At 41.8% G+C, this 26,498-nt stretch overlaps 1 protein-coding gene across 1 annotated transcript in view; it reads right to left on the bottom strand.

Moving 5' to 3' along the window:
• The window catches only part of LOC126095271 (probable E3 ubiquitin-protein ligase HERC1), an 814,023-nt gene that overhangs the window by 472,160 nt on the left and 315,365 nt on the right, over positions 1–26,498 (bottom strand). Inside the window, exons 28-29 of the mRNA XM_049910030.1 lie at positions 14,753–14,888; positions 4,267–4,471 (exon numbers count right to left, since the gene is read on the bottom strand). Coding sequence (XP_049765987.1) covers positions 4,267–4,471; positions 14,753–14,888 — 341 coding nt within the window. The remainder of the gene's footprint in view (positions 1–4,266; positions 4,472–14,752; positions 14,889–26,498) is intronic.

The raw sequence follows: 26,498 nt of genomic DNA, 5'->3' as shown, positions 1-26,498 counted from the left end.
AGATATTGAGCCTCCCAACCATTGCCCTGTTTTCTCAGCTCTTGTCTTACCAATGACTGACCCTTCTGTTTCATTCTGGCTCTGTTATCGAGTAGCATCGCTTATCTGGAACATACAATTCACTAGCCATTATCTGTAGTTGATTTCACTTCAACTTCAGATCTTGCACGGCCAGGTCTACTTATTTTTTCCCTTTGACCTGACCTGTGTCCCTCTACTGTGTCTGTGTCTTTTTCTCAGTTGTTCATATGCCAGCTGATTTTTCTTCAAGATTTCACTTCCTAAAAGTGTGTTTTGGGTTCTATTTCCTCATACAGTACTGCAATTTGTCATCTGTCATGACTTATCTCAGGATCTTCATTTGCAAACTGTTCTCATGTTCCCCTGCATGATCTACATTGCCATCTGTTCTCGTGTTCTTCAGAATTATCTTTATTTCCATCTACTCTCATATCTTCATGCACAACCTTCATTCTTGTAGGCTCTCATGTTCTCATGCCTGATACACTTTCCAATTATTCTCAGGTGCTTCACCATTCTTCCATTCTACAGTGTTTGATTACATCCTCCCATTGGCCGTGTGTCTAGACTGCCTGCGATGCATCACTATTTTCACAATGATTCCTGCCTCTCATCCAATGTAAATGGGCAAAAGGGACTGTTCAATCATGATTCTCACCCTAGTCTTGATGTCTTCTTGCTTCCTGTCCCATCTTGTTTGGTGGTGAAGGTTCCACCCATGCACCATTGCTACATTTCATATCAGTCTTTTCGTGATGGGGTTCCCTATGACACTATTAATACTCAGGCTCTCTGTCCATCCTCCAGGTTCTACCTGTGCTTTTTGGCACATTTCGTCCCATCGTTTACAATGCTCCTAGCTTGTTGCTTCAGCAGCGTCTTTCTCCTCCACCCATGGTTCCAAACCTTCTGGCTCCAGTCCAATTAGTATACCAGTCCTTTTATTTCATAAATGCCATTATGTATTTTATGAATCTTCCCTCCAATCTGCTGCATTCATCAGCTGGTGCCTGCTGGTTGGTCCACCACTGCCACCACTGGTACAAGGAACTTCTCTCTGCTAATCCGTCACTGTCCAGGGTCTTGAGTGGCAGACCTCAGTGCCACAGTCAACTCCCCAGATGCCGGCAGTCAAAGTGTTGCCCAAAGGAGGGGGGAGGGGTGCCTGCAGAGGCGCTGCCACCAGTCTCTCACCGGCTGAGACAGCCAACAACGTTTTCTTGATGGGAAGGGATGCTGTATCCTGACACGCAATCTGATAGCAAGATAATAAGTCCAAACCAGTTGCTGACTCATGGACACAACAGTTCTGGATGGCCACAACAACACACCAAGCTAAGACAACAACACCTGCTTGTTATTACTAGAACCTCAGAACACTGTCACTGCACACTCCCCTTCACCAACAGGCAGCATTTCTATCATCCATAGGAGGTGCAGTTGCTCATATCTACTTATCTCTGTGAAGATCAAGTGTCTGAAAATAGCCTGCACTGTGTATATATACTGGCATACTGGCATACAGCCACAGACAGCTAGTCTATGTCGGGAGTACATGATGGGCTTTACGCCAACTGCCCAGCAGCACCTCATTTAGAGTACTCTCCCGACCACTGCTAATCTAGCAAGATTAAATTATATGCAGTTTTTGTTCAGTTGTTGATTCACAGTGAGGAGATCCTCTGGAATGTGAGACAAGGATCTTTTATCTTGGAAGACATCGACTGGCAAGCTTGGGATTCAACCAGCTAGACTTCATTCATTGTGCCTAGCAGACTACTATCCCCGTCCCGGCCTTGACCTTGGGCTACACTTCTGTGTTAGTGTATCACCATGAACTTCTATCTGGAACTGGTGATGATATCAGTTATCAGACTGTGACCAGAAACACGATCTTCAGGAGTTTCTTGTATTTACTGTGAATAAATCATTGCAGTTTTATTATTTTATTATTATTTTCTGCCTACTTACAGCTGTATTTACTGTGTTTACTGTAACTAGTCACAACACAATTTTTCTCATCTTCAATGGGAGATTTAAAGGAAGGTGACAGATAAAAACAAGAAGAAGAAAGGGCCCAGTACCAAGTCATGTGGGGCTCCATTCAGTGATGAGGGAGATGCTTCTAAGCCCCCCCCCCCCCCCCTCCCTTTCATAACTAGATCTGATGGATAGTTGTGGGATAGAAAGGCATTGGAAATACTGTTGATGAAGGTGTTGAGATATTTGGTGGCAGAGTAGATAGGTTAGCTGCAGACACCTAGACTGTAGGCTAGGAAGGATTTGAAGTGGGAAGAATGTTAGTTGTCAAAGTGGAGGTACTGGTGCTTATTATAGTAGGAGTCGCGAACAATGGCGGGCGAGTTTAGGCTCATTCTACACACCTATGTCATGTTTTACCTGACAACCAATGATTGTTCAGGAGTTTTCTGAGCATTTTCATGTGAATTTTGCAGTCAATGAGAGCATTAAACTTGATTCAAGTGGGTTGTTTGAAGAATTTTTATTCAATTTGTTGCAAATCCTCATCAGTGATGGTGGTGATTAATGACAAATTTAACACAAGCAAGTGAGACACATAATTTGCAGGATAAATTCTTACTTTTAGTGCAAAGCATGTGCACTTGCTTGCCACAGCTGTTGCCTGGAACTGGTAAAAATGTGGTTCCCTCCACTTGCACAAATTGCTATCATTCATGTATCGAACTACTGTTGATTTTATATGGACCCAGATTTGGTGTGTGCTTCAGTGAGGTGGAGGTCAATGTCAAGGAAAGTATGAGATGGAATCTACTCACTGGAAGAGAGTGGTCATACTGAGGGATTGAATAAGTATGAGGGTTGTCACATAAGTAAGTTTCCCTATTTCACAAAAAAATTTAGACAATTTATCATGCTGAAATAATTTTACTGGCACTGTACAATGTTTCTGTTACTTTTCTACATAGTCACCATGTTTTTCCAAGTATTTTTGGTAATGCGACAAATTTTTCCAGACCAGTGCAGTAAAAAGTCAAGTCGTGTGTTTGTAACCAGCTGTTCACTATTAATGTGACTTCATCATCAGTGTTGAAGTGCTTATGTCCAAGTTGACCTTTGAGTTGGAGGAACCTGTGAAAATCACTTGGGGCCAAGATCTGGTGAATATGGATGATGCAGGAACAATTCCCAGTTGAATCTTTCAAGCTCCACCTGGATCATTCCAGTTGCATGGTGTTGACCATTGTCATGAAGGAAGAGAACTCAGCAATACAGAAGTCCAGGCAGCTCACAGATTCCTCAACGCCTTACATACCTCTCTGCATTCATTGTGGTGTTGTGGGACTCTTAGTGAATGAGCAAAGCCCAAAGATGGTTGCCGTAACTTTCCCTGCTGAATGTGTGACCTTTGCCTTATTTGGAGCACTTTTGCCAGGTTTCTTCCACATCGTGCCCCACTGTTTTGTCTCAGCAGCTGAATGATGGACCCAGGTCTTGTCACCAGTGACAAGCCATTTGGAGAGCTGATCTCCCCCCCTCTGAAGCATTTCCGAAAACATTCTGTCCAAAACCATCTGTTGTTGCTTGAGGACATCACTCGGTGAACCTGGCACCCATACTGCACAGCCTCTCCGGTAGTGACAATTGTCTTTCAGGATCTCTGTGATGTATCAGCACCCAACTGCTGCACCAAAGGATAGCCACATTATGTGCTGTCAATGGTAATGTGACAATCTTCCTCCAAATTATTGCAAATTGCAATAATGGGACCGTCCTGTGTCACTGTAGTGAGCCTCCTGTGCGTTGCTTGTCAAGAATATCATAATGCCCTTCAAAAAACTGCAAATCCCAATGTCAAACCGTTTGGATGATCATATAGCCTTCCCCATATACAGAGGTTAACTCAAGATGGATATTGTCCACAGATAGTTGTTTTGGTGCCAAAAAAGAATAATGGATCTCAGCTCACAAATGGACACAATTTGTAGTGGTGTTGTGTAACTAAATGCTAGCTGGCAGTGTAATAGCAGGATACTGCAGTATGCATCAAAAGCAAGTTTGAGTGTTGTCAACAAATACCAGTCAAACTCAGCAGGCCGCACACGTTATAGGGAAACTTACTTATAGTATTGGTTGACCCTTGTAATAAGGTCATAAAGATATTCCATAAGAAAAAATACTTGCAAAAATAGCCAATCATTAAGTCATATCAGGTATGAAAGACTCGCATGCCTTAAAAACATAATAACGATAGAAATAACTCACCTTCTCTCCCGGATTTGTACTATAGAACATGACACATGGGTACAGTTCTGTTGCATCAACATCTTCATAGGCTAGAACAGGTTCTTCACCATTCTTGCCAAAGCTAATAGTGCAAGCATCCATATCCAAAACAACTGTAATGTAATCACCTTGCGTGAAACTAGGGAGACACAATGGAAGCTCACCATTGTGATACAAGTTGCCACTGCAATAAAATGTATCCAGAACAGCATTAATAAACAGTATTTATTTGATGCCACAAACAGTTAAAATACATAGAAGTTATTGTGAAATCAATAAATAATCGGTTCATGTAGATAGTGTCAAGAATCTGTATTTTCCTCCCTAAAACTTACAATGTCATCATAAATCAGAGTTTATGTTAAAATCTGTAGCAAAGAGTGTAAGATAAATTATACAACTTTATTTGTAATGAGGTCTATAGACCTCGTACACAGACATTTTGAAAAACCTTACAATTCTGATGTGACACATGGACAACCATATAACTACATGGTCCTAGCATTGTTCTATATGATTTCATTTTTTCAATAGCATTTCCCTTCTGTTATCCATTATTCAACAGCTTCAGAAATATTGGTTGGGTGGTTGATTTGGGGGAAGGGACCAAACAGCGAGGTCATTATTGGTCCCATTGGATTAGGGAAGGATGAGAAGGAAGTCAGGCGTGCCCTTTCAAAAGGACCATCCTAGCATTTGCCTGGAGCGGTTTAGGGAAATTACGGAAAACCTAAATCACGATGGTTAGATTTGGGTTTGAACTGCTGTCTCCCCAAATGCGAGTCCAGTGTGCTAACCAGTGCACCAACTCACACAATGAGAAATATTCTGATAACTGATGTTTTGTATCTCAATATTACTTCACTATTGAGATGGAAAACAAGCCAACAAAGCTGTTCTTCCACCTACACAAATTAATAAAATTACAGAACAGAAGGAAAAAAAGAAGATAATGTCATATGGGTTGTGCTTCAGTAATCACAATGTTGAAATAGTTTGAAGTGTAAAGCACCTTTATTGTGATGTGATGATTTATTTAACAAATGTAGATCCTACCATTATCTCAAGCCTCACAGTGTTAAAGACTGTTTCATCATTATCACAAAGATGTTCCACAGAGGACAGGTGTTCCATTTCATTGTACAGCTTGTTATTTAGAAAATGGTAGATTAAGTTGATTGATACTGTGTACCAGCTTATGTTTGTGATTTCATAAATTTACCATATGTTTTACTGTCAGTTATTTTGGAATATCTTTTACTGGTTCTGTACAAATGCTAATAAGAAGATAAGGGTTTAATCTCTTGTCAAAAATTAATTTTTTAAGGAGACAGCGGAAGATCAAAATTGAAGAAGGAAATCAGCTATGTCACTTGCAATGGAACCATCCTAGTATTGGCATTAAGCAATTTAAAGTATCTATAGAAAAAAACTTGATTTGGGTGGACAGGTATGGATATGAACTGCAAGTTAGCAACTGTGCCACCTCACATGTAATTTCTGTTAAGGCTAACATTTGTCAGAACAATAAGTAATATTATAGTTCCATTTATTTGTTCACATCAGATTTCCAGGATAGGTAATACTAGTTTATAACAACACCATAATGAATGCAGAGAGAGAGAGAGAGAGATATGGAGATGAGGGGGGGGGGGGGGGGGGGAGGAGCGAGTTTTCTCTCTCTCTCTCTCTCTCTCTCTCTCTGCATTCATTGTGATGTTTGTCACAAAGTAGTATTACCTATCCTGGAAAATTTATGTGAACAAATAGTTGAAACTATAATATTACTTACTGTTCTTGGCTTTGGATCATTCTCTTGCACAAATATGTGGACGGTTCTGAATATCTTACTGTGTACACTTCTGAAACTCTGAATCAGGTGCAACACTGCTACTCACAAATAGAAAAAACAAGTCCTTGCTATTGTGTACACGCTCAAAAAAGTTCAAGCTTTCCTATACAGTTCTACATTTCACTTGATTACTGATCATAAACCTCTGGTTTCTCTTTTCCATCCTTTGGCATCCTCATCAGACAAAGTGGCCCATCACGTGCAATGCTGGGCTCTGTTATTGACACGCTATAACTATGAGATTAATTTGTGACCCACCACAAAACATACTAATGAAGATGCTCTTCCTCGATTGCCGATCGGCCCTGATCCAGCATTTAACCGTGATGAGTTGTTGTGTTACCATTTAGACGTTGAAGTGTGAAACACGAAAGACAGTTTTCCCATTGCCAGTTCTCGAATTCCCTCGGCGGCAGTGCGGCCAATCCTGTCTTATGTCAAGTTGTTCAATTTGTCTACCATAACTGGCTGGATACCCCAATGGGCCATGCTCTGTATCACTTGCATAATAATTATACCCTCCAACACCATCTCTCACTTCTTGATGGTGTCTTACAGTTGGCTACTGAAGAATCAGTGCCCAGGGTTGTGATCCCATCCACACTGCAGTGGCATGTCATGCGCCTTCTCCACCTGGACCATTGTGATGTTTCCTGTACAAAGATTTCGGGCCTGCCATTATGTGTTTTGGCAGGGTATTGACAGTTAGCTCATGCCTGTTGCATCAGCCTGCCTGCAATGTGCCATCCACCAAGTGGCACCAGAGGCCTCTCTTTCTTCATGGCCCAGCTCCTGCACCCCTGGGAGCATATTCATGCTGATTTTGTGGGTCTGTTCCTTAACTCCTGTTGGCTAGTAACAGCTGATGCATTCTCAAAATTTCATCCCATGATTTGGTGCCCAGACATGCCACCTATGTCCGTGGCCCTCGGAAAGATTTCTTGTTAGAAGGAGTGCAGTATACTCTTGTGATGGACAAAGGCCCACCACAGTTTGTGTCTCAACATTTTTAAGATTTCTGTACAAAGAGTGAAATCCGGTACCTCCCTTTCAACCCCAGACATACATTCAAATCTCAGATGAAAAAATGTATCATTCAATCTTCTGTCAAGGAAGCCCTAGATTCTTGCGGTCTTACAGGTTCATTAGTCACCAACCATAGCATAGTTCAGCTGCTTCATGGCCGTGAACCACAACTGCTCCAGTTGGCACCCGTTCACCTGCTGGCGCCTGCCCTGCAGTGATTCGATCTGTGCTCCACCATAAGAGACCAAGATTTTGGCCAGAGCCTTAAGTGAATACCAGTGGCCATCCGTTGCTGCTGACTCTGTTACATCTGCGTCGTGCGCACCTCCAATAACTTGGTGTCACAACCCTATGACCAGCTCCGCCCACGTGTGAATGACCATGTGCCGGAGAGCCCTCTGCCCCCGCAGCTGTCTCCACAATCTGTGCCGACACCCCCCCCCCCCCCCCCCCCCGACACGGTCCACAACTCCTCCAGCTCCTGTGACACCATCATTCTGGGTGCCACTGCCACCAGACAGAGTAGTCAGTGCTGGGCCACCTCCAGTTCCACAGCCTCTATCACCAGTGCTCCCTTATGGTCTCTCGCATGGGAGAGAGCACTGTGCCTGTCCACACTCACGCCATTTCAGACCATATTCTCCTGTGAGGGCATGACACCTGCTCCAGCAGTTGTCCCCTTCTGATCAAGGCATGAACACTTTTCCCTGTGAGGGAAGGAGTATTGTAATCCTACACAGCGATCATGTGTAATCAAACAGTAAATGCCCTCACGGTCTTGCATCAGCACAGATGGCAAGCACGGTGCCATGTGCAAAACAACCTTATATAATCTGGCACACTGGGCTCTCGGTCAGACTAATCTTTACATGATGCCATATGCTCAACTGTCAGACTCTGCATAACATATTCTATGGTTAAGTGCGATTCTACTGATTCTTAACTTCTTTCACTGTGTATCCCTTAAAACTAAACTAAACTCCTCCCAAATAGGCCATGAAGGCCCAATGGTACTGACTGGCCACCATGTCATCCTCAGCCCGTAGGTGTCACTAGATGTGGATATGGAGGGGCATGTGGTCAGCACACTGCTCTCCCAGTCATATGTCAGTTTCTGAGACCAGAGCCGCTACTTCTCAATCAAGTAGCTCCTCAGTTTGCCTCACAAGGGCCGAGTCCACCCCGCTTTCCAACAGTGCTCGGCAGACTGGGGAACCGGTGTTACCACTGCGGCAAGGCTGTTGGCAGACTAAAAGTTGACGAGTGGGAATCTGATACTGTATTTGTACAAAGTTACAACAGCATGCTCAAAGCACTGATCTACAGTGCCCTATCTTACAATCCATTGGCAGAACAGTAATCTGGCATGAGGGGACACACACACACACACACACACACACACACACACACACACACACACACACACACACACACACACAGTTATATGGATAATCTTGATCAATCGCATGAGGACACACACACACACACACACACACACACACACACACACACACACACAGTTATATGGATAATCTTGATCAATCGTGTTGAGTTCCACAGCTATAATCGCCAATGAGAATCACCACAGCTGTATTTATACACATTTCTTGTGTCACAATAAATAACATGGACAAAGCAACCGGTCACATAAAATTGACAACTGTCGAGTGTCCGCACCCCCCCCCCCCCACCATCACCATCTTGTTTCTGGATCATATTCTACTTGTCACAACACTTGCTCCTCCATATCTTGTATGGAAACTGTGTAAAGTCTGCTGCATTCCTTAGCTGCCTTGAAAGTTCTGTAAGTGTACAGTTAAAGGGCTGAAATGTCTGGGGACTGCTCTTCCTTTTATACATGCTGATTACCCCCTTCCTACATCTTTCAGTGATTCTGGCTTTGGTGTTCCGCATATTGCACAATACCAAGTTCTCTATCCCTATCCACTGCATTCCGCACACAGTTCAACACTACAAGTGGTGATTGGTATCCAAGGTGGTGTGTCAGCGGCTGGTTCTACTGTTTGTGGCCTGAAATGAGCTTTCTGGCAATCTTTTATCAATTTAAGTCATGACTTGCTCAGATTATAGCTGGTATCTCTGTATAACATCTTTTTTTCCAACTAAATATAAATCACCTCTCTAATAACTCTCTCCCACTTCCGCCAGGATTTTGTATTACAGAGTTCAGGGGTAGCTGAATATCTTGTTTATACCGTACATGTATGACAATTGTGTTCTTGGAATTGGATACCCACTGTTTGACTGCAGTACGACATGCCACACTGACAAAGAATGCTTTAAATTAAGCGTAAGTTGTCTTTAGAACTCTTGATGTCAGTTGCTTTCTTGTTCAATGGGTGTGCCATACACCTGAAGTGAATTCTGTATAACTCAGGGTGTAGATGCATGTGCTTATGCATTTATACTGGGAAATGTAATACTTGTGGCTGTTACAGTATAATAGTCCCCACTAGATGACTGGGAACTTTCCAAGAAAGTTTTGATGGTTTATTGTGCTGCCTGTCAGTCAAAAATAAGGGATTATTCACTTTTTATTACTGTAATGTAAATTTCTTGTAGAAATATGCCAGGAAATATGATCCTGAAGTGCTTTTAGTGATATATAAAGTAAATTTCCCAATGCGAGTTGCTCGATAATAGTACCCTTACAGATAATTTATTCACTCAACAAGCACAAATTAAAGTGACATATGCCTATAGCATGATAAATGGGTTGTCAGATCACAATACACAGTTAGCCACATTATATAACTTAGCTTCATGTACAGTTGAGAAATGATCTAGGAGAACAGTGAAGATGTTTTATGACGAAAATACCAAAGATTTTAAAGAAAGCTTAACAAAAGTTGAATGGGGTGAAGTTTTGCAATGAGCTTAATGCTATCATTAACTTCAACACATTTTGAATGAATCTGTATGCATTTCTGGATGCAGTTTTCCTGCAAAAATAATTAAATGCAATGTTGGAAAGTCACTGGATTATTTCAAGTATCAGAGCATCTTCACAATGAAAAAGGAATATGTACAAAATAGCCAGAACAAGTAATGATCAGAAATACTTTCATATTATACAAGATGGGGCAGAAAAAACTCCCTGACTTGAAGGGGGAATTGTAAAAAAACATTCAAAAAGTTTTTGAAAACTCTTCTCAGCATATCTTGCATTATTCCACTGATGACATCTGTAATTGCCCTCTTAAGAGATTCCAAGGTCCTTGTTTCAGCCTTGTAAACACCTCTGCTTTGAGGTATCCCCAAAGAACAAAACCACAGGGTTCAAATTTGGCGAGCAAGGGGGCCATGGATCATCCCCTCATAAGGAGATTAGGTGGCCGGGAAACTGTTCTCACAGAATTTGGCATGAACGATGGGCAATATGAGCCATGGCACCACCCTGTTGAAATTGAAAGGCTTCTGTGTCATATTCCTCGTCATACTTTTCCATTTTGGGGAGTAAAAATTTCTTCAGTATCTTACAATAGTGCACAGAGTTCACAGTAGAGGTTGCACCTAAAGATTCAAAAAAGTAAGGCCTAATAATGCATATGGAGGACACAGTGCTCCGAACTGTCACTTTGGCACATATATGTCTGCTTGTGTCTGTATATGTGTGGATGGATATGTGTGTGTGTGTGTGTGTGTGTGTGTGTGTGTGTGTGTGTGTGTGCGCGCGCGCGAGTGTATACCTGTCCCTTTTTCCCCCCAAGGTAAGTCTTTCCGCTCCCAGGATTGGAATGACTCCTTACCCTCTCCCTCAAAACCCACATCCTTTCATCTTTCCCTCTTTCCTGATGAAGCAACCGTGAGTTGCGAAAGCTTGAAATTTGTGTGTGTGTTTGTGTTTGTTATTGTCTCTATCAACATAAGTTACAGAATCTTTGTTTTTAGATATATTTTTCCCACGTGGAATGTTTCCCTCTATTATATATATATATATATATATATATATATATATATATATATATATATATATATATATATATATATATATATAACAACAAAGACGCTGTAACTTACGAAACGAAAGCGTTGGTATGTTGATAGAGACAATAACAAACACAAACACACACACAAACTTCAAGCTTTCGCAATCCATGGTTGCTTCATCAGGAAAGAGGGAAGGAGGTGGAAAGACAAAAGGATGTGGGTTTTAAGGGAGAGGGTAAGGAGTCATTCCAGTCCCGGGAGCAGAAAGACTTACCTTAGGGGGAAAAAAGGGACAAAACCTATTGATGAAGATTAACATAAAAACGATTAATAAATTAAAAATTAAATTGTTTTTGTTTTCAATTAATATATTTGTTGCTATAAATGTGTACGTAAATTATTGTTAACATACGATCTGAGTTTTATATAGTTTTTTTTTTTTTTTTTTTTTTTTTTTTTTGCGAGTCGATTAAATGCTTCAATACAAAAAAACAGCATTTTTCATTGAAAATCCTGTAATCCGATAATTTCTACAATCCAACATACCCCAGTCCCTTATTTGTCAGACTACAGAGACTCCACTGTACTTTCATTCACTAGCATCCCACAGGACAATATTCCAGAGAAACTCTAGAATTATATGTGGGGAGGCATCCCTTTAAGCAGTTGGGAATGTTAAGCACAGCCTGAACAGTACATTTATGCACTTAGGAAATTTATTACCAACAACTCATGTGCATCTGAGAGAGTCACATACATTCACGAGCACAACACCAGAAGAAAACATTATCTGCATTACCCTTTAATGAATCTAGCTTTGACATATAAAGGAGTGAAATATGCAGTTGTAAATCTCTTCCAAAATCTACCCCTGGAATAAAATGTCTGACAATCTCTTCCATAATCTACCCCTGGAATAAAATGTCTGACAATTAGTGAAATGGTTTAAATTTAGGAAAAGATATTTTCCCTTAACAACTCCTCCTATAATGTAGAGGAATTCTTCAATAAAAATAATTAGTCATGAACCTGGTGACGGCATGAGATGGCACTTCTGACGGATAGCTGCAGCGGCACATGTTATGGTCCAAAGCATAGGCTCGAGGGCACTGACGGGCAGTCTGGAGCCCAGAATTGAAGTGACCATCAAAGGGCTGAATAGTGACCTATGCACCCGTCAGCAGAGAGGTTCAGGTACCGTGTCACAAGCATGTGACTGTGCAGATGCAAACAGGTGCCTGCGACTGCAGTGCTGCTTACTGTGACCCACACGCCATGTGTCAGCACAGCTTGCAGCCCCCAAATATACGTTTTATATGCAGGGCTGGACCCCACCATATTTGACCATTACACCTACAATATGCTTCACTGCCTAGACATGACCCCTGCAAGTTGTTTGTCAACTGAAAAGTCACTGAGCAATTTACTGCCTAGCTTCCTACAGCCACAACAGCATATGGGGCTGCAAGCCACACTGATACATGCCGTGTGGGTCATAGTAAACAGCACTGCAGTCACAGGTATCTATTTACTACTGCACAGTCAAATGTCCCTGTGACTAAGTGCCGGTACTCCTCCACCGACGGGCACTTAGATCACTGCTCAGCCTTCAATGCTCAGTTCATCTCTGGGCTCCAGACTGACTGCCAGCTGCCCTCAAGCCTAAGCTTCAAACCACAACAACCGCCTTTGCCATTATCAATGAGATGTACCTGCCTTCACCAGGTTCACAGCTGCTGACCATATGTCAGCTGCTCTGGAAAGCTTCACTGCACTGGACCTGCAGCCTTCACCAGGATCACAGCTGCAGCCAACTGACAGCCATTCCAGAAGGCTCACTTCCTCAGCTAATCTCTACTACTAACAATTGTGGGCTTCCTCACAGTGGCCACTGGTAAGCATCATTGCACAAGGACATTCAGTTGTACTCATATGTGGATCTTTGTCCTCTAAAGCTGTAATGTGTTAATTTATGGTTAATAAAAAAAAAAAAAAAAAAAAAAAAAAAAAACCAGTTGTTATTCCAACGTGCACATATCACCAATCGGCCAATCTGATTCTTCTCTGCTGAGTGATTACACGTATTTTCCTGGAGGTCTATTTCATTGTAACTGCTCTAACTTTTATACATGCTTATATTCCTTCCTTTCATCTTTCTGCACTCCTATGTGCTCTATGTTTGTTCCATTGATACATTACATTTCATAATATTTATCATGAATATGTTCTAAGAGACAATAAGCAACTAAGGATTCAGACAGTTTTTAAGAGATCATTCAAGTGTAGGGGGAGAAACCATTGCCTATGGGTTTCCCTGTTTTTCTCTCTCTTTTATTCTGGTGACTTCACTCTGCAAAGCCCTCTCAATCTGATGACTGGAGTACCCATTCTTATGAAACACATCACATGGATATTTTAATTCTAACGCATGCCTCTCATTGATAAGCTACATGCTCTTCTGAGCTACGTCTTCAGGACAGCATTCTTCTGTGCTGAATGATTGCATGTATTTTCCTGGAGGTATATTTCATTGCAACTGTTCTAACTTTTATACATGCTGATACTCCTTCCTGTCATCTTTCTGTACGCCTAGCTTTGGCATTCTCAAACACTCCTTGCCGATCTAAAGTGTTCTGTAGGAGGTCCATCCCCACCAGCAATCAGCGGCATCCAGGTCTTGTGCTAGTGGCTGATTTCTATGACCTGAATAGATATTCCTTAGCACTCTTTTAAAAATTTTAATTCAGGAGTCCATACCTTGCATCAGATTATTGGCAGTATCTCTGTTGATCTTCTCCAACTTAATCTCGGTCTCCTCTCTAACAACATTGTCCAGAACTTCAGTCTGTCCCAGAATTTCAGTCTCAATGACAGGATTTTGTAGCAGTATAGTGATCCCACACCTGCAAGTCATTCGAACTTTTTCCGTTGGAATGTGGCAATGAGGATGTCATTCAGCATACATGACACATGCCTGTCTATTACTACCATTGGCTAAACCATGACAGAACACCAGGTCTGCCATTTCTTACATGGAATAAAAGACTTTATTTCACTGTTTACATTTTTCACACAGCATGAAATTACCCATTTTGTTCTTATACCAACAAGAGCTGGATGCAATATGTAGAGAATGGCTGACATAGGAGACAGTTGGAAATGCTGCATCAAATCAGCATCATAGATTTAAATTGCAGAGGCAAAATAAATTAATGAGAAAAGTGCAGAGAACATCAAAGGGATGCTGCCTACATCAGTGACTCAACACAAGCCAAATGGCCTCTATCTCAAGAAGTGGTTTTGACATAATTTTCCTCTACTTTTGACGAGCACTATCTTCTGTAAGAATATGGGACTTCTTTAGACTCCTTATAAATATGGGGAAGGGGAGGATGTTGTTCAGAATGTATAATCTGGATGTAAAAATTATTATTAATATTATCATTGTTAATATTATTTACTATTGCTCTATTTTTTTATTATTTACTATTGCTCTACACAGAACAGAAATTTGCAGTTCTAGTGCAAACTTGTACAAATTACAACACAAAAACCTATGCTGAAGGACATATGAATTGAACATTACATATTCTCTCTAAAATTTCAATGTGATTTAGTTCAACATTTCAAACAAACCTGTAAGCACGATAAAGCCACATATCAGATGTAGTACGATGGCTGTAGTCCTTAATTGGATATCTGGCTACACCAACACATGTCCCTTCATTTCCTTTATTTTCCTTCACTATCAGGAACTTCCACTGGTAACAACCTGTATCAAATAAATTTTGTTATGCTGATGAAATACTGACTGTATCACGTAAGGGATGAGCACATCTATAGGCTCCTGGAAGAAATTATTTAGTACAGCTTTCAATTTTTGTCACTCACTATGTTATTATCCAGCCCACATACGTACATAGACTCACAAATTCAAGTATAACTAATAATAATTTTTTTTTATAGAAGTACATGGTGGTCATAGTTTATTTCAGTCACCTTAATGATTAGGAATGACCTATTTTAACTTTCTCAGTATATCCTCCAGACAGTTATTCATCCTCAGTTTTCAAAAGAGATGCATGTGAGTTTGGAAGGGCAAGCACTGTCAACAGCCTTTGAAATGATTTCAAGGTCATATGAGGAGGTACAATTAAAATTTCACAAGAGAAATAATTTGAAAAAATAAAAAGATAATGAAAACAAAACAGACAATTATATTGTGTACACATTGCAATATATAGATCACTAAGTAACTAACAAGAGAGGTAAAAGTTGTACTAGCACTCAAGGAGTTGTTTAACCATTAGCATACTTCAAGAACTGATTGGCAAACACAGATAGTTGTATAATGTTCTTGTGGGTATGCTATTGGGGTGTTGCATCTTTTTGGCACAACATTTTGACAATGTAGCTTGTTAATGTCATCAAATGTTCCATGTATGCACAATTGAAAGGTTGAATGAGAAAAACACATAACTGTATAATGTTCACAGAGTTATGTTAATAGACTGGTACATTTTCTTGGCACAACAATATTTCTACAATATAGCTGATTGTCATCATCAGATGCTCCCTGACATAATGGGATGGTAGAGGGATTTCTCTTTCCTTTATACATACTAATTACCTATTCCACTCACTTGTCCACAATTCTAGCTTCAACGATGTTTGGGTGGTGTTTCAGTGACAGATTTCCCAGTTTTTGGTTCAAATGGCACTTTCTAGTGCTCTTGTATTCACAACTATGTCACAGCTTGTGAAACTATTGCTCTTTGATTGATTTTAAGGCTGGATCCCATAATTTGATGTCATTCTCAATGGAGAGAAGTCTTCCGAAGTAAGAGTGATTTCAGGTGTGCCACAGGGGAGTGTCGTAGGACCTTGTGGATGACATCAGAAGTTTACTGAGGCTTTTGCGGATGATGCTGATGATGATGATGATGATGATGTTTGGTTTGTGGGGCGCTCAACAGCGTAGTTATCAGCGCCCGTACAATTACCCAATCTTTGCTCAGTCCAATTGCGCCACTTTCCTGGATGATGATGAAATGATGAGGACAACACAAACACCCAGTCATCTCGAGGCAGGTGAAAATCCCTGACCCCGCTGGGAATCGAACCCGGGACCCCGTGCTCGGGAAGCGAGAACGCTAGCGCGAGACCACGAGCGGCGGACACGGATGATGCTGTGGTATATCGAGAGGTTGTAACAATGGAAAATTGTACTGAAATGCAGGAGGATCTGCAGCGAATTGACACATGGTGCAGGAATGGCTATTGAATCTCAATGTAGACAAGTGTAATGTGCTGCAAATACATAGAAAGAAAGATCCCTTATCATTTAGCTAAAATATAGCAGGTCAGCAACTGGAAGCAGTTAATTCCATAAATTATCTGGGAGTATGCATTAGGAGTGATTTAAAATGGAATGATCATATAAAGTTGATCGTCGGTAAATCAGATTCCAGACTGAGATTCATTGGAAGAATCCTAAGGAAATGCAATCCGAAAACAAAGGAAGTAGGTTACAGTACGCTTGTTCGCCCACTACTTGAATACTACTCAGCAGTGTGGGATCCGTACCAGATAGGGTTGATAGAAGAGATAGAGAAGATCCAAAGGAGAGCAGCGCGCTTCATTACAGGATCATTTAGTAATCACGAAAGCGTTATGGAGATGATAGATAAACTCCAGTGGAAGACTCTGCAGGAGAGACGATCAGTAGCTCGGTATGGGTTTTTGTTGAAGTTTTGAGAACATACCTTCACCGAGGAGTCAAGCAATATATTGCTCCCTCCTACGTATATCTCGCGAAGAGACCATGAGGATAAAATCAGAGAGATTAGAGCCCACACAGAGGCATACTGACAATCCTTCTTTCCACGAACAATACAAGACTGGAATAGAAGGGAGAACCGATAGAGGTACTCAAGGTACTCACCACCACACACAATCAGGTGGCTTGTGGAGTATGGATGTAGATGTAGATGTAGATGTAGATTATAGCCAATGTTTGTGTTGATAAGATATTCTTACAACTTAATGTCAATTATCTCCCTAATAATATTGTCCCTGGATCTTGGTATATATACCAGTATTCAGGGACAGCTGACTTGATTGGTTGTACTAGACGTGTCTAGCTTTCGTGCTTCCAGGATTGAGCCTTCCTCTTCGAGTTGCCTGATCATTATGTGACATCACACTGACACGGAATACTGTACATTCCGGGATTGTGGAAGCATAATTACTTTAATGCTTATCAGTATACTGCTTGTCTCATTCAGTCAACATCCCACACATTTGAATATTTCTCAGATACTCAGCAGAGGGAATCATGCAGAAGGCACGATATTTTGACAAGATGACTTCTTGGCATCTTCAGGCGTTCCTGAGACTAACTGCTTTTTCCTGTGTACCATCTTTATATCCCCCCCCCCCCCCCCCAAACCAACCACCTGCTACCTTCAGCCATCAGTCAGATGGCTCAGGCAATGGATTTGCTATGGTGGTGGGGGAAGTGTCACGTTGGGGCACAATCCAGGGTATCAGATGCAGGGCTCTGCTGGTGTAGTGATTATGTGTCCTCGACTTCTTCATCTGCCTTGCTAGGAGTGGCTTTTCACCTCGATTGCTACTGGGCTTTGTCCCTTGCTCAATCCTGAGTCCCAACCTTGCTTAATTGAAAGCCACTACCTCTATTTATAAGTTTGACATTAGTCAGATATCTACAGCCTCTTTTAGAATATAATCCAAGAAGGTGTTGGACTTTTGCAACAAATTGGAGCCATCATAATTCATGGTATGTCTGTGGGAAACACAGTGCTCAGCCACAGTTGACTTCGTTGACAGTTTGTTATCTGTGTGGCTCGTATATTCAGTGCCTCTCTCCTCTGTTGTCCAGATAGTCTGGCCCACATATATTTTTCCGTGATGGTAAGGGGTGTGTTAGATTCTGTTTCCAGAGTCCTAGGCCATCCTGGATTGATCCCAACAAAGCTTTCATCTTGGCTGGTAGGCAGATCATACACTTGACATTATGTTTCAAGGTATTCCTCTGACATTTGCTGATGTGTTCCTGATGTATGGTATAGCAGATTGTATTTGGTGTTTGCTGTAACCGTTCGAGTAAAGCACAGCTTTTAGCTGCTGCAATTTAGCTGCTAGATTTTCAGGTCTGAGATATTGTGTGCTCTGTGCTAGTATGCTTAGGACTCCTCCTTGTTGCAAAGGGGTGCGAGGATGAGAGGTTTGCGCATAGTAGGTGACGACACCTCGCAGAAAACTGTCAGTCATCAGAAATGCAACAAGATTGCAACACGTCAGCTTGCTGAAATATCGTACCTTCTGGATGATGCTGATGTCACCCAGCTGAATTCCTGAGAAATATTCAAAAATTTTCCTATGCTGGAAAAATCTAAAATTGCACATCAGATACCTTTACAGAGAGGAGATGACAGGAAAATGAACAGGCTTGACAAGATTCGAAACATCCTCCTTTGTCTTTCTGCTGAGATGGAAAGGAAACCAAAACGTATCACCTTTTGCAGATCAGAACTCCAGCTGCCAACCATGTTATGAAAGAGACAGCATGGCACTGGGGAGGAAGAGGATCCAATACACTCAATGCAGATTCGACAAGATCTCATAAAAAGTCTTCATGCTCCACCTGTGAGTGGCATTAACACTCTCCCCTCACTAACAGGAGTCCATGATGCAGTTAGCTGGTCTCAAGCCAACAGAACATGGCAGTAAGCCCCTTGCCGACAAGCTGCTAAATATTAATTATTGCTAAACCACCACAAGAATGACCTCAGAGAATTGTAATCAAATGTACAGAGAAAATACTTATGATGCTACCTTATCTATAATGGGAAAGGGACTAAATTTCGCACTGACAGGGATGACCCTAGCAACAGCAGAACTTATCATTATGGTGAAATAGGTTGCTCATGCACATCCACGGGATGTTGCAGAGGAAATATAATGTGAAACATGCCATACAGTTACTAGGGCCACTCCACTGAAGCCCAAAATCTTAAAGCAAGAGATAAAAGCACTTAAGCAGCTCTGAGAATATTCTAACACAGTCATCCTCTCAGCAGACAATGAAAACTGTACAGTCCTGCTAACATGTCAAGTATACAAAGAAAAAATGTTCAACTTCCTAGAGGGCAACGCCTACAGGAGAACTGAAGACGATCCTACCAATCAAGTGTAGAAGAAGACCATCAAACTTCTCCAACACACATTCCCAGATAAGACGATGGTGAACAGACTCCATCAACGAGCAGCTGCACCACCTAAGCTTTACTGACTACTTAAAAGTCCACACGGAAGGAATGCCACTCTGCAATTGTTAGCAACAATGGTGCACCAACATTTGAATTAACAAAACACTTGACAGTGAAGCTCATCTGCTTTGTGGGAAAATGCCAGCACTGTATGTGGAATTTGGTGCATTTCATTCAGCAACTCCACAGCTTCCAAGAAGACCTCACGGTGAATTTCAACAGGGTCTCTCTTTACAGGGTACCCCAAGGAGACTTCCTAAGCCTCAAAGGAAAAAAGTTTGGGCCAGTGCTAATGAAATTGAATTTGTACTTATGTCAACCTACTTTCTGTTCGAAAGGAATTATTACTAACAAACAGATGGGGTAGTAGGGGGGAGGGGGGGGGGGGAGCTGCCCGCTGTCACCAGTAGAGGCCAATATGTTTAAGGATGGACCTGAAGAAACAACGCTGGAGTCAGCAGTCTACATCAGCTACACGACTTACTTCAACAACTGAATTCGCTGCACCAGAACATCAAATCCATGACCAAGATAAAAGATAAGAATCAACTTCCATTTCTGGAAGCGCTCATCAGGAAAAGACCAGATGGCACACTAGGACACAGTTTCTACTGTAAACCAACACATACCTGTATAAATTTGTACTTGTATGCCTCAGTTGTCATGTACCTTGTATGCCTCAGGTGTCATGTTTCTTCACAACGTGGAGGTGTCTTAAGCACACCAAATCACAGAATACGTAAAACCTCAGAGAATTAAAATCTAACAGCAGAACTGCAGCACCTACAAACCGTGTTCCACACAAACTGTGATGCAACCTAAAAGTAAAAGAAGCAACCAAGACCACAGTCAACCAAGAGTGAAGAGAAACCTGTTCTGACAGCAATTATCCCATACATGAGGAACACAACAGCAAAAATCAGAAGAATACTCCAGAAACATAATGTCAAGTGTGTGGAAACACACCAGGCAAGACAAAAACCTTGTTGGAATCAGTCAAGGATGATCTAGGATGCTAGAAACCAAGAGTCTACTGCATCCCTTGTCAGTGTTGGAATATGTATGTACGCTACAATTATCCCACACCACACGAGATATGCAATGAGCAAACATGCCTCATGGACAGAGAACAGCCAACAAAATCTGCTGTGACTGAGAGCTCCACTTCCCATGGACATGCCATGACTTGTGGTAGTGCCAAGATGTTGCAACAGTTCAACAACTTCTGGGATTGCATTCTTACAGAAGCGGCTGTAGAGATCAGGATACCCTGACAGACTAATACATAAAGGCAGTGGGTTTCAATTAAGCAAGGCCTGGGACCCAGTCTTGAGCAAGGTCGAAGCACAGGGCAATCTACACTACCATTATGGCAACTAAAGAAGCTGAAGATGCATAGTTGCCATGCCAGCAGATGGAAACCCACTTCCATCATGGCAACTGAAGAAGCCAAGGACACTGGCAGAGATCTGCATCTGGTGCAACTGAAAACCCTGGAAGGAGTGTCGACATCCTGCTTCCTTCACCACCACTTCAGGTCCATGACTACACCTGGCTAGTGGTAGGCTGCAAGCATAAGGAATACCTTGCCTTCCAGATGATGCCATCTGGATGAATACCCAAGAAACATTCAAAATTTTCCTTCACCATGAAAACGTTAAATCACAAATGCCAACCATCTGATGCCATTCTTTTTAAGGATACTACTGATTTTTGAAGATATTGATTCAGCTTAACAGAGGTTTGCACCCTTTTCCCCCTTTTCTTGTGGTAACTCCATGCTGCAACCAATTCTTGTGGAAAATGTCCCATAAATATTTTAATTCAAAGGCAAAGCTCCTGCCACCTGATAAGCTATGTGCTCTGTGGGCCAAAGTCCACAGGACAGCCTTTTTCCTTGCGGAGTGATGATAGCTCTTGACCTTGAAGTACAGGTCAGTGTGTATAGGCCACATGTGTATGTTATTGTCTAGTGAACCATCTGACCTCAGCTCCACCATGTCGTCTTAAGAATAGTAGGTTCCATCTTTCACAAATTCCATCAAAGCCACATGTTGTGGTGACGTGAGTTGAGGTGTTGTAAGAAGACGTTAACCAGCTCCATGTGACCCTATGGCAAATATGTCATCTACAAAGACAAGAAGAAATGGCTACATTTATATGTGGATGATTTGTTGGAACTGTTCCTTGCACAGGTTCACAACAATTGTGTGACAAAAATGACCCATGGCTACACCCTTGGTTTGTTCACAATACTACCCGTTATGGAGGAAATATGTCAAGGTCAATATGTGCCTGAACAGGCCTGTCATGGCAGAAGCACACAGAATGGATCTTCTTAATGGCATATGGTGAATAAGGATCCTATATCAAAACTGACAATGCTGTCAGCATCTGTGATCTGTCGTTCCTGCATATATTTGATGAAATATGGTGAGTTCTGTGCGTAATGACAGTTCTTTATAACAAGTGGTCTCAGCACAGTCTTGAAAAATTTGCAAGTTGAGCACCAATGTTGTTTACTATGGGGCATAGTGGGACCCTTTCCTTATCCAATTTTTGTAATCTATGGGACAATGGTGGTATCGGTACCCAAGCATGAGAGCTTTTTATGGTCTTTTTTTGGTAGGCCTGAGACTTCTTGTACACTCTGTTGGTCAGGCCACTTTCCAGAAATCATTGTGAAAGGTCATCCAATTTGAAGACCACTTCCTCATAATTTTGACACTACATGATGGCTGTGGAATTGTCTTTGTCAGGACCCATGAGCATAATGCTGCCAGTTTTCTGCAGCTTATAGAGTGCTGCCATTTCCTCTCTTGAAAGGTTGGGTTTAGGTCGTTTTGCCTTGATCAGTTTATGAAATGTCTCACAATGAACCACTTCTGCTGCACTTCTGTATATTTCTGTCCAGTACTTTCATTGCGAAGTAAAATAATTCCCTACTTCCTAGATATAAATACTGCCAGAAAAAATGCAACACATCAAGGACTTTGTTCAGTGGCACTAGGGAATAATATATTCATACTGAGGGGTAGTAATGTGAGTAATTTATTTGTCACAGTCATCAAAAATGAGATGGCGCTCAAGAGGACTGTCTGTGCACTCTCTGTGTTGACTCCGCAGGCGGTAATTGTGCTGAGTTTAGAGGTGAACAATATACGGAACACTGACTGATTCGATGGTACAACCATACACTCTCACAAGTATTTACTCCTGTTTAACATCTTCAGCCATTTGAATGTGGTCGAATTTTGGGTCTGCGGGAAGCTGGATGGACATCTTGATGGATTGGTTTAAATGTTAGGCACAATGTGTAGGCAGTGTCTCACTGCTTTCAACAGTGGTCTGCAGACCAGATACTGGATGTCTGTGTAGTACAGATGCATGCCGAGATCAACAAAATGTGTGAGCAGCAGAGGCCAACTCAACATAATCCAGCAATGCAGTCTGGACACTTGTTGGACCTGCTGTGTCATCAGGGTCTACTGGGAACCACCTGCTTGCAAGAGGACTGAGAACATATGTAAATCTGGCCATGATACACTGATGCTAGGACACCGCCAAGTGTGGCTGTGGTGGCAAACCTATTTATGAAACATTTTGAAGAAGAAGCCCTACAGTTATCCACATATAAAACTGCCCTTTCCCTCAGATATGTTGGTAGCAAATTTGTCATGTTTCCAAATGATATGGAGAAACTTAATGAGTTAATGCAACACCTCAACTGACATCATGACAATATCTTGTTTATGATGGAGTTAGAGACAGATGGATAGCTACCATTCTTAGATGTCTTTGAAGCCATGGTTAGGTGCTTCACTTGGACACACGATATACTGAAAAACTACACACACTGACAGAGATTTGCCCAATGTAGAGTACAATACACATAAATAATACTGAACATGATATAGCTCTACGTTTCATTTTTCATAGTTAATCTTTCAATTATAATACACTACAGTTTAAAATTGTACCCATGATCTAGGGGTAGAGTCGTTGATTAGTTATCAAAACATACTCAGTCCCAGGTTCGAAACCCACTTCTGCTTAAATTTTGATTAATAATCAGCATTGGCAGCTGAAGACTTATGACATAAGAAGTCATTCTCATTCTGCCAAAAGGCATGTGAAAGAGGTGGACAGAGGTCCAGGGCACTCCCTTGTCCTTGGTGTGGTTCAAAATGGTTCAAATGGCTCTGAGCACTATGGGACTCAACTGCTGTGGTCATAAGTCCCCTAGAACTTAGAACTACTTAAACCTAACTAACCTAAGGACAGCACACAACACCCAGCCATCACGAGGCAGAGAAAATCCCTGACCCCGCCGGGAATCGAACCCGGGAACCCGGGCGTGGGAAGCGAGAACGCTACCGCACGACCACGAGATGCGGGCCCTTGGTGTGGGAAACTGCCTTAAAGGCAGAAGAATCAGCAATGATCAATAGCATTAGGATGCAGAAGGCAATGGAAACCAATGCATTAAAGACATGTAACACGTATCAATATGACATGGGACTGTAATTGATAAAGTGTCATGATGATCTCTCCATTGGCAAAAGATTCCGGAATAGTGCTCCCCCCCCCCCCCCTCCCTCCATCAAATTCAGATATCAGGGAGGGGCTGCCAAAGGGGAGGTGACCATGTGAAAAAGACTAAATGAACAACAAAGGGATAACATTCTATGAATCGGGGCTTGGAGTGTTAGAAGCCTGAATGTGGTAGGGCGGCTAGAAAAGCTGAAAAGGGAAATGCAAAGGCTCAATCAAGATATGGTAGGGTTCAGTGAAGCGAAATAGAAAGACGACAAGGATTTTTGGTCATATAAGTATAAGGTAATATCAACAGCCCCCCCATGAACCATGGACCTTGCCGTTGGTGGGGAGGCTTGCGTGCCTCAGCGATACAGATAGCCGTACCGTAGGTACAACCACAATGGATGGGTATCTGCTGAGAGGCCAGACAAACGTGTGGTTCCTGAAGAGGGGCAGCAGCCTTTTCAGTAGTTGCAAGGGCAACAGTCTGGTTGATTGACTGATCTGGCCTTGTAAGAATAACCAAAACGGCCTTGCTGTGCTGGTACTGCGAATGGCTGAAAGCAAGGAGAAACTACGGCCGTAATTTTTCCCGAGGGCATGCAGCTTTACTGTATGATTAAATGATGATGGCGTCCTCTTGGGTAAAATATTCTGGAGGTAAAATAGTCCCCCATTCGGATCTCCGGGTGGGGACTACTCAAGAGGACGTCGTTATCAGGAGAAAGAAAACTGGCATTCTAAGGATCGGAGCGTGGAATGTCAGATCCCTTAATCGGGCAGGTAGATTAGAAAATTTAAAAAGGGAAATGGGTAGGTTAAAGTTAGATATAGTGGGAATTAGTGAAGTTCGGTGGCAGGAGGAACAAGACTTCTGGTCAGGTGACTACAGGGTTATAAACACAAAGTCAAATAGGGGTAATGCAGGAGTAGGTTTAATAATGAATAGGAAAATAGGAATGCGGGTAAGCTACTACAAACAGCATAGTGAACGCATTATTGTGGCCAAGATAGATACGAAGCCCACACCTACTACAGCAGTACAAGTTTATATGCCAACTAGCTCTGCAGATGACGAAGAAATTGAAGAAATGTATGATGAAATAAAAGAAATTATTCAGGTAGTGAAGGGAGACGAAAATTTAATAGTCATGGGTGACTGGAATTCGAGTGTAGGAAAAGGGAGAGAAGGAAACATAGTAGGTGAATATGGATTGGGGCTAAGAAATGAAAGAGGAAGCCGCCTGGTAGAATTTTGCACAGAGCACAACTTAATCATAGCTAACACTTGGTTTAAGAATCATGATAGAAGGTTGTATACATGGAAGAACCCTGGAGATACTAAAAGGTATCAGATAGATTATATAATGGTAAGACAGAGATTTAGGAACCAGGTTTTAAATTGTAAGACATTTCCAGGGGCAGATGTGGACTCTGACCACAATCTATTGGTTATGACCTGTAGATTAAAACTGAAGAAACTGCAAAAAGGTGGGAAAGGAGATGGGACCTGGATAAGCTGAAAGAACCAGAGGTTGTACAGAGTTTCAGGGAGAGCATAAGGGAACAATTGACAGGAATGGGGGAAAGAAATACAGTAGAAGAAGAATGGGTAGCTTTGAGGGATGAAGTAGTGAAGGCAGCAGAGGACCAAGTAGGTAAAAAGACGAGGGCTAGTAGAAATTCTTTGGTAACAGAAGAAATATTGAATTTAATTGATGAAAGGAGAAAATATAAAAATGCAGTAAATGAAGCAGGCAAAAAGGAATACAAACGTCTCAAAAATGAGATCGACAGGAAGTGCAAAATGGCTAAGCAGGGATGGCTAGAGGACAAATGTAAGGATGTAGAGGCTTATCTCACTAGGGGGAAGATAGATACTGCCTACAGGAAAATTAAAGAGACTTTTGGAGATAAGAGAACCACTTGTATGAACATCAAGAGCTCAGATGGAAACCCAGTTCTAAGCAAAGAAGGGAAAGCAGAAAGGTGGAAGGAGTATATAGAGGGTCTATACAAGGGCGATGTACTTGAGGACAATATTATGGAAATGGAAGAGGATGTAGATGAAGATGAAATGGGAGATACGATACTGCGTGAAGAGTTTGACAGAGCACTGAAAGACCTAAGTCGAAACAAGGCCCTCGGAGTAGACAACATTCCATTGGAACTACTGACGGCCTTGGGAGAGCCAGTCCTGACAAAACTCTACCATCTGGTGAGCAAGATGTATGAAACAGGCGAAATACCCTCAGACTTCAAGAAGAATATAATAATTCCAATCCCAAAGAAAGCAGGTGTTGACAGATGTGAAAATTACCGAACAATCAGTTTAATAAGCCACAGTTGTAAAATACTAACACGAATTCTTTACAGACGAATGGAAAAACTAGTAGAAGTCGATCTCGGGGAAGATCAGTTTGGATTCCGTAGAAATACTGGAACACGTGAGGCAATACTGACCTTACGACTTATCTTAGAAGAAAGATTAAGGAAAGACAAACCTACGTTTCTTAGAGAAAGCTTTTGACAATGTTGACTGGAATACT

Source organism: Schistocerca cancellata, chromosome 8 (genome assembly GCF_023864275.1).
Source record: "Schistocerca cancellata isolate TAMUIC-IGC-003103 chromosome 8, iqSchCanc2.1, whole genome shotgun sequence".
Lineage (NCBI taxonomy): Eukaryota > Metazoa > Arthropoda > Insecta > Orthoptera > Acrididae > Schistocerca > Schistocerca cancellata.
The sequence above is the reverse complement of the archived record's forward strand: the minus strand, read 5'-3'. Positions and strand labels throughout refer to the sequence as shown.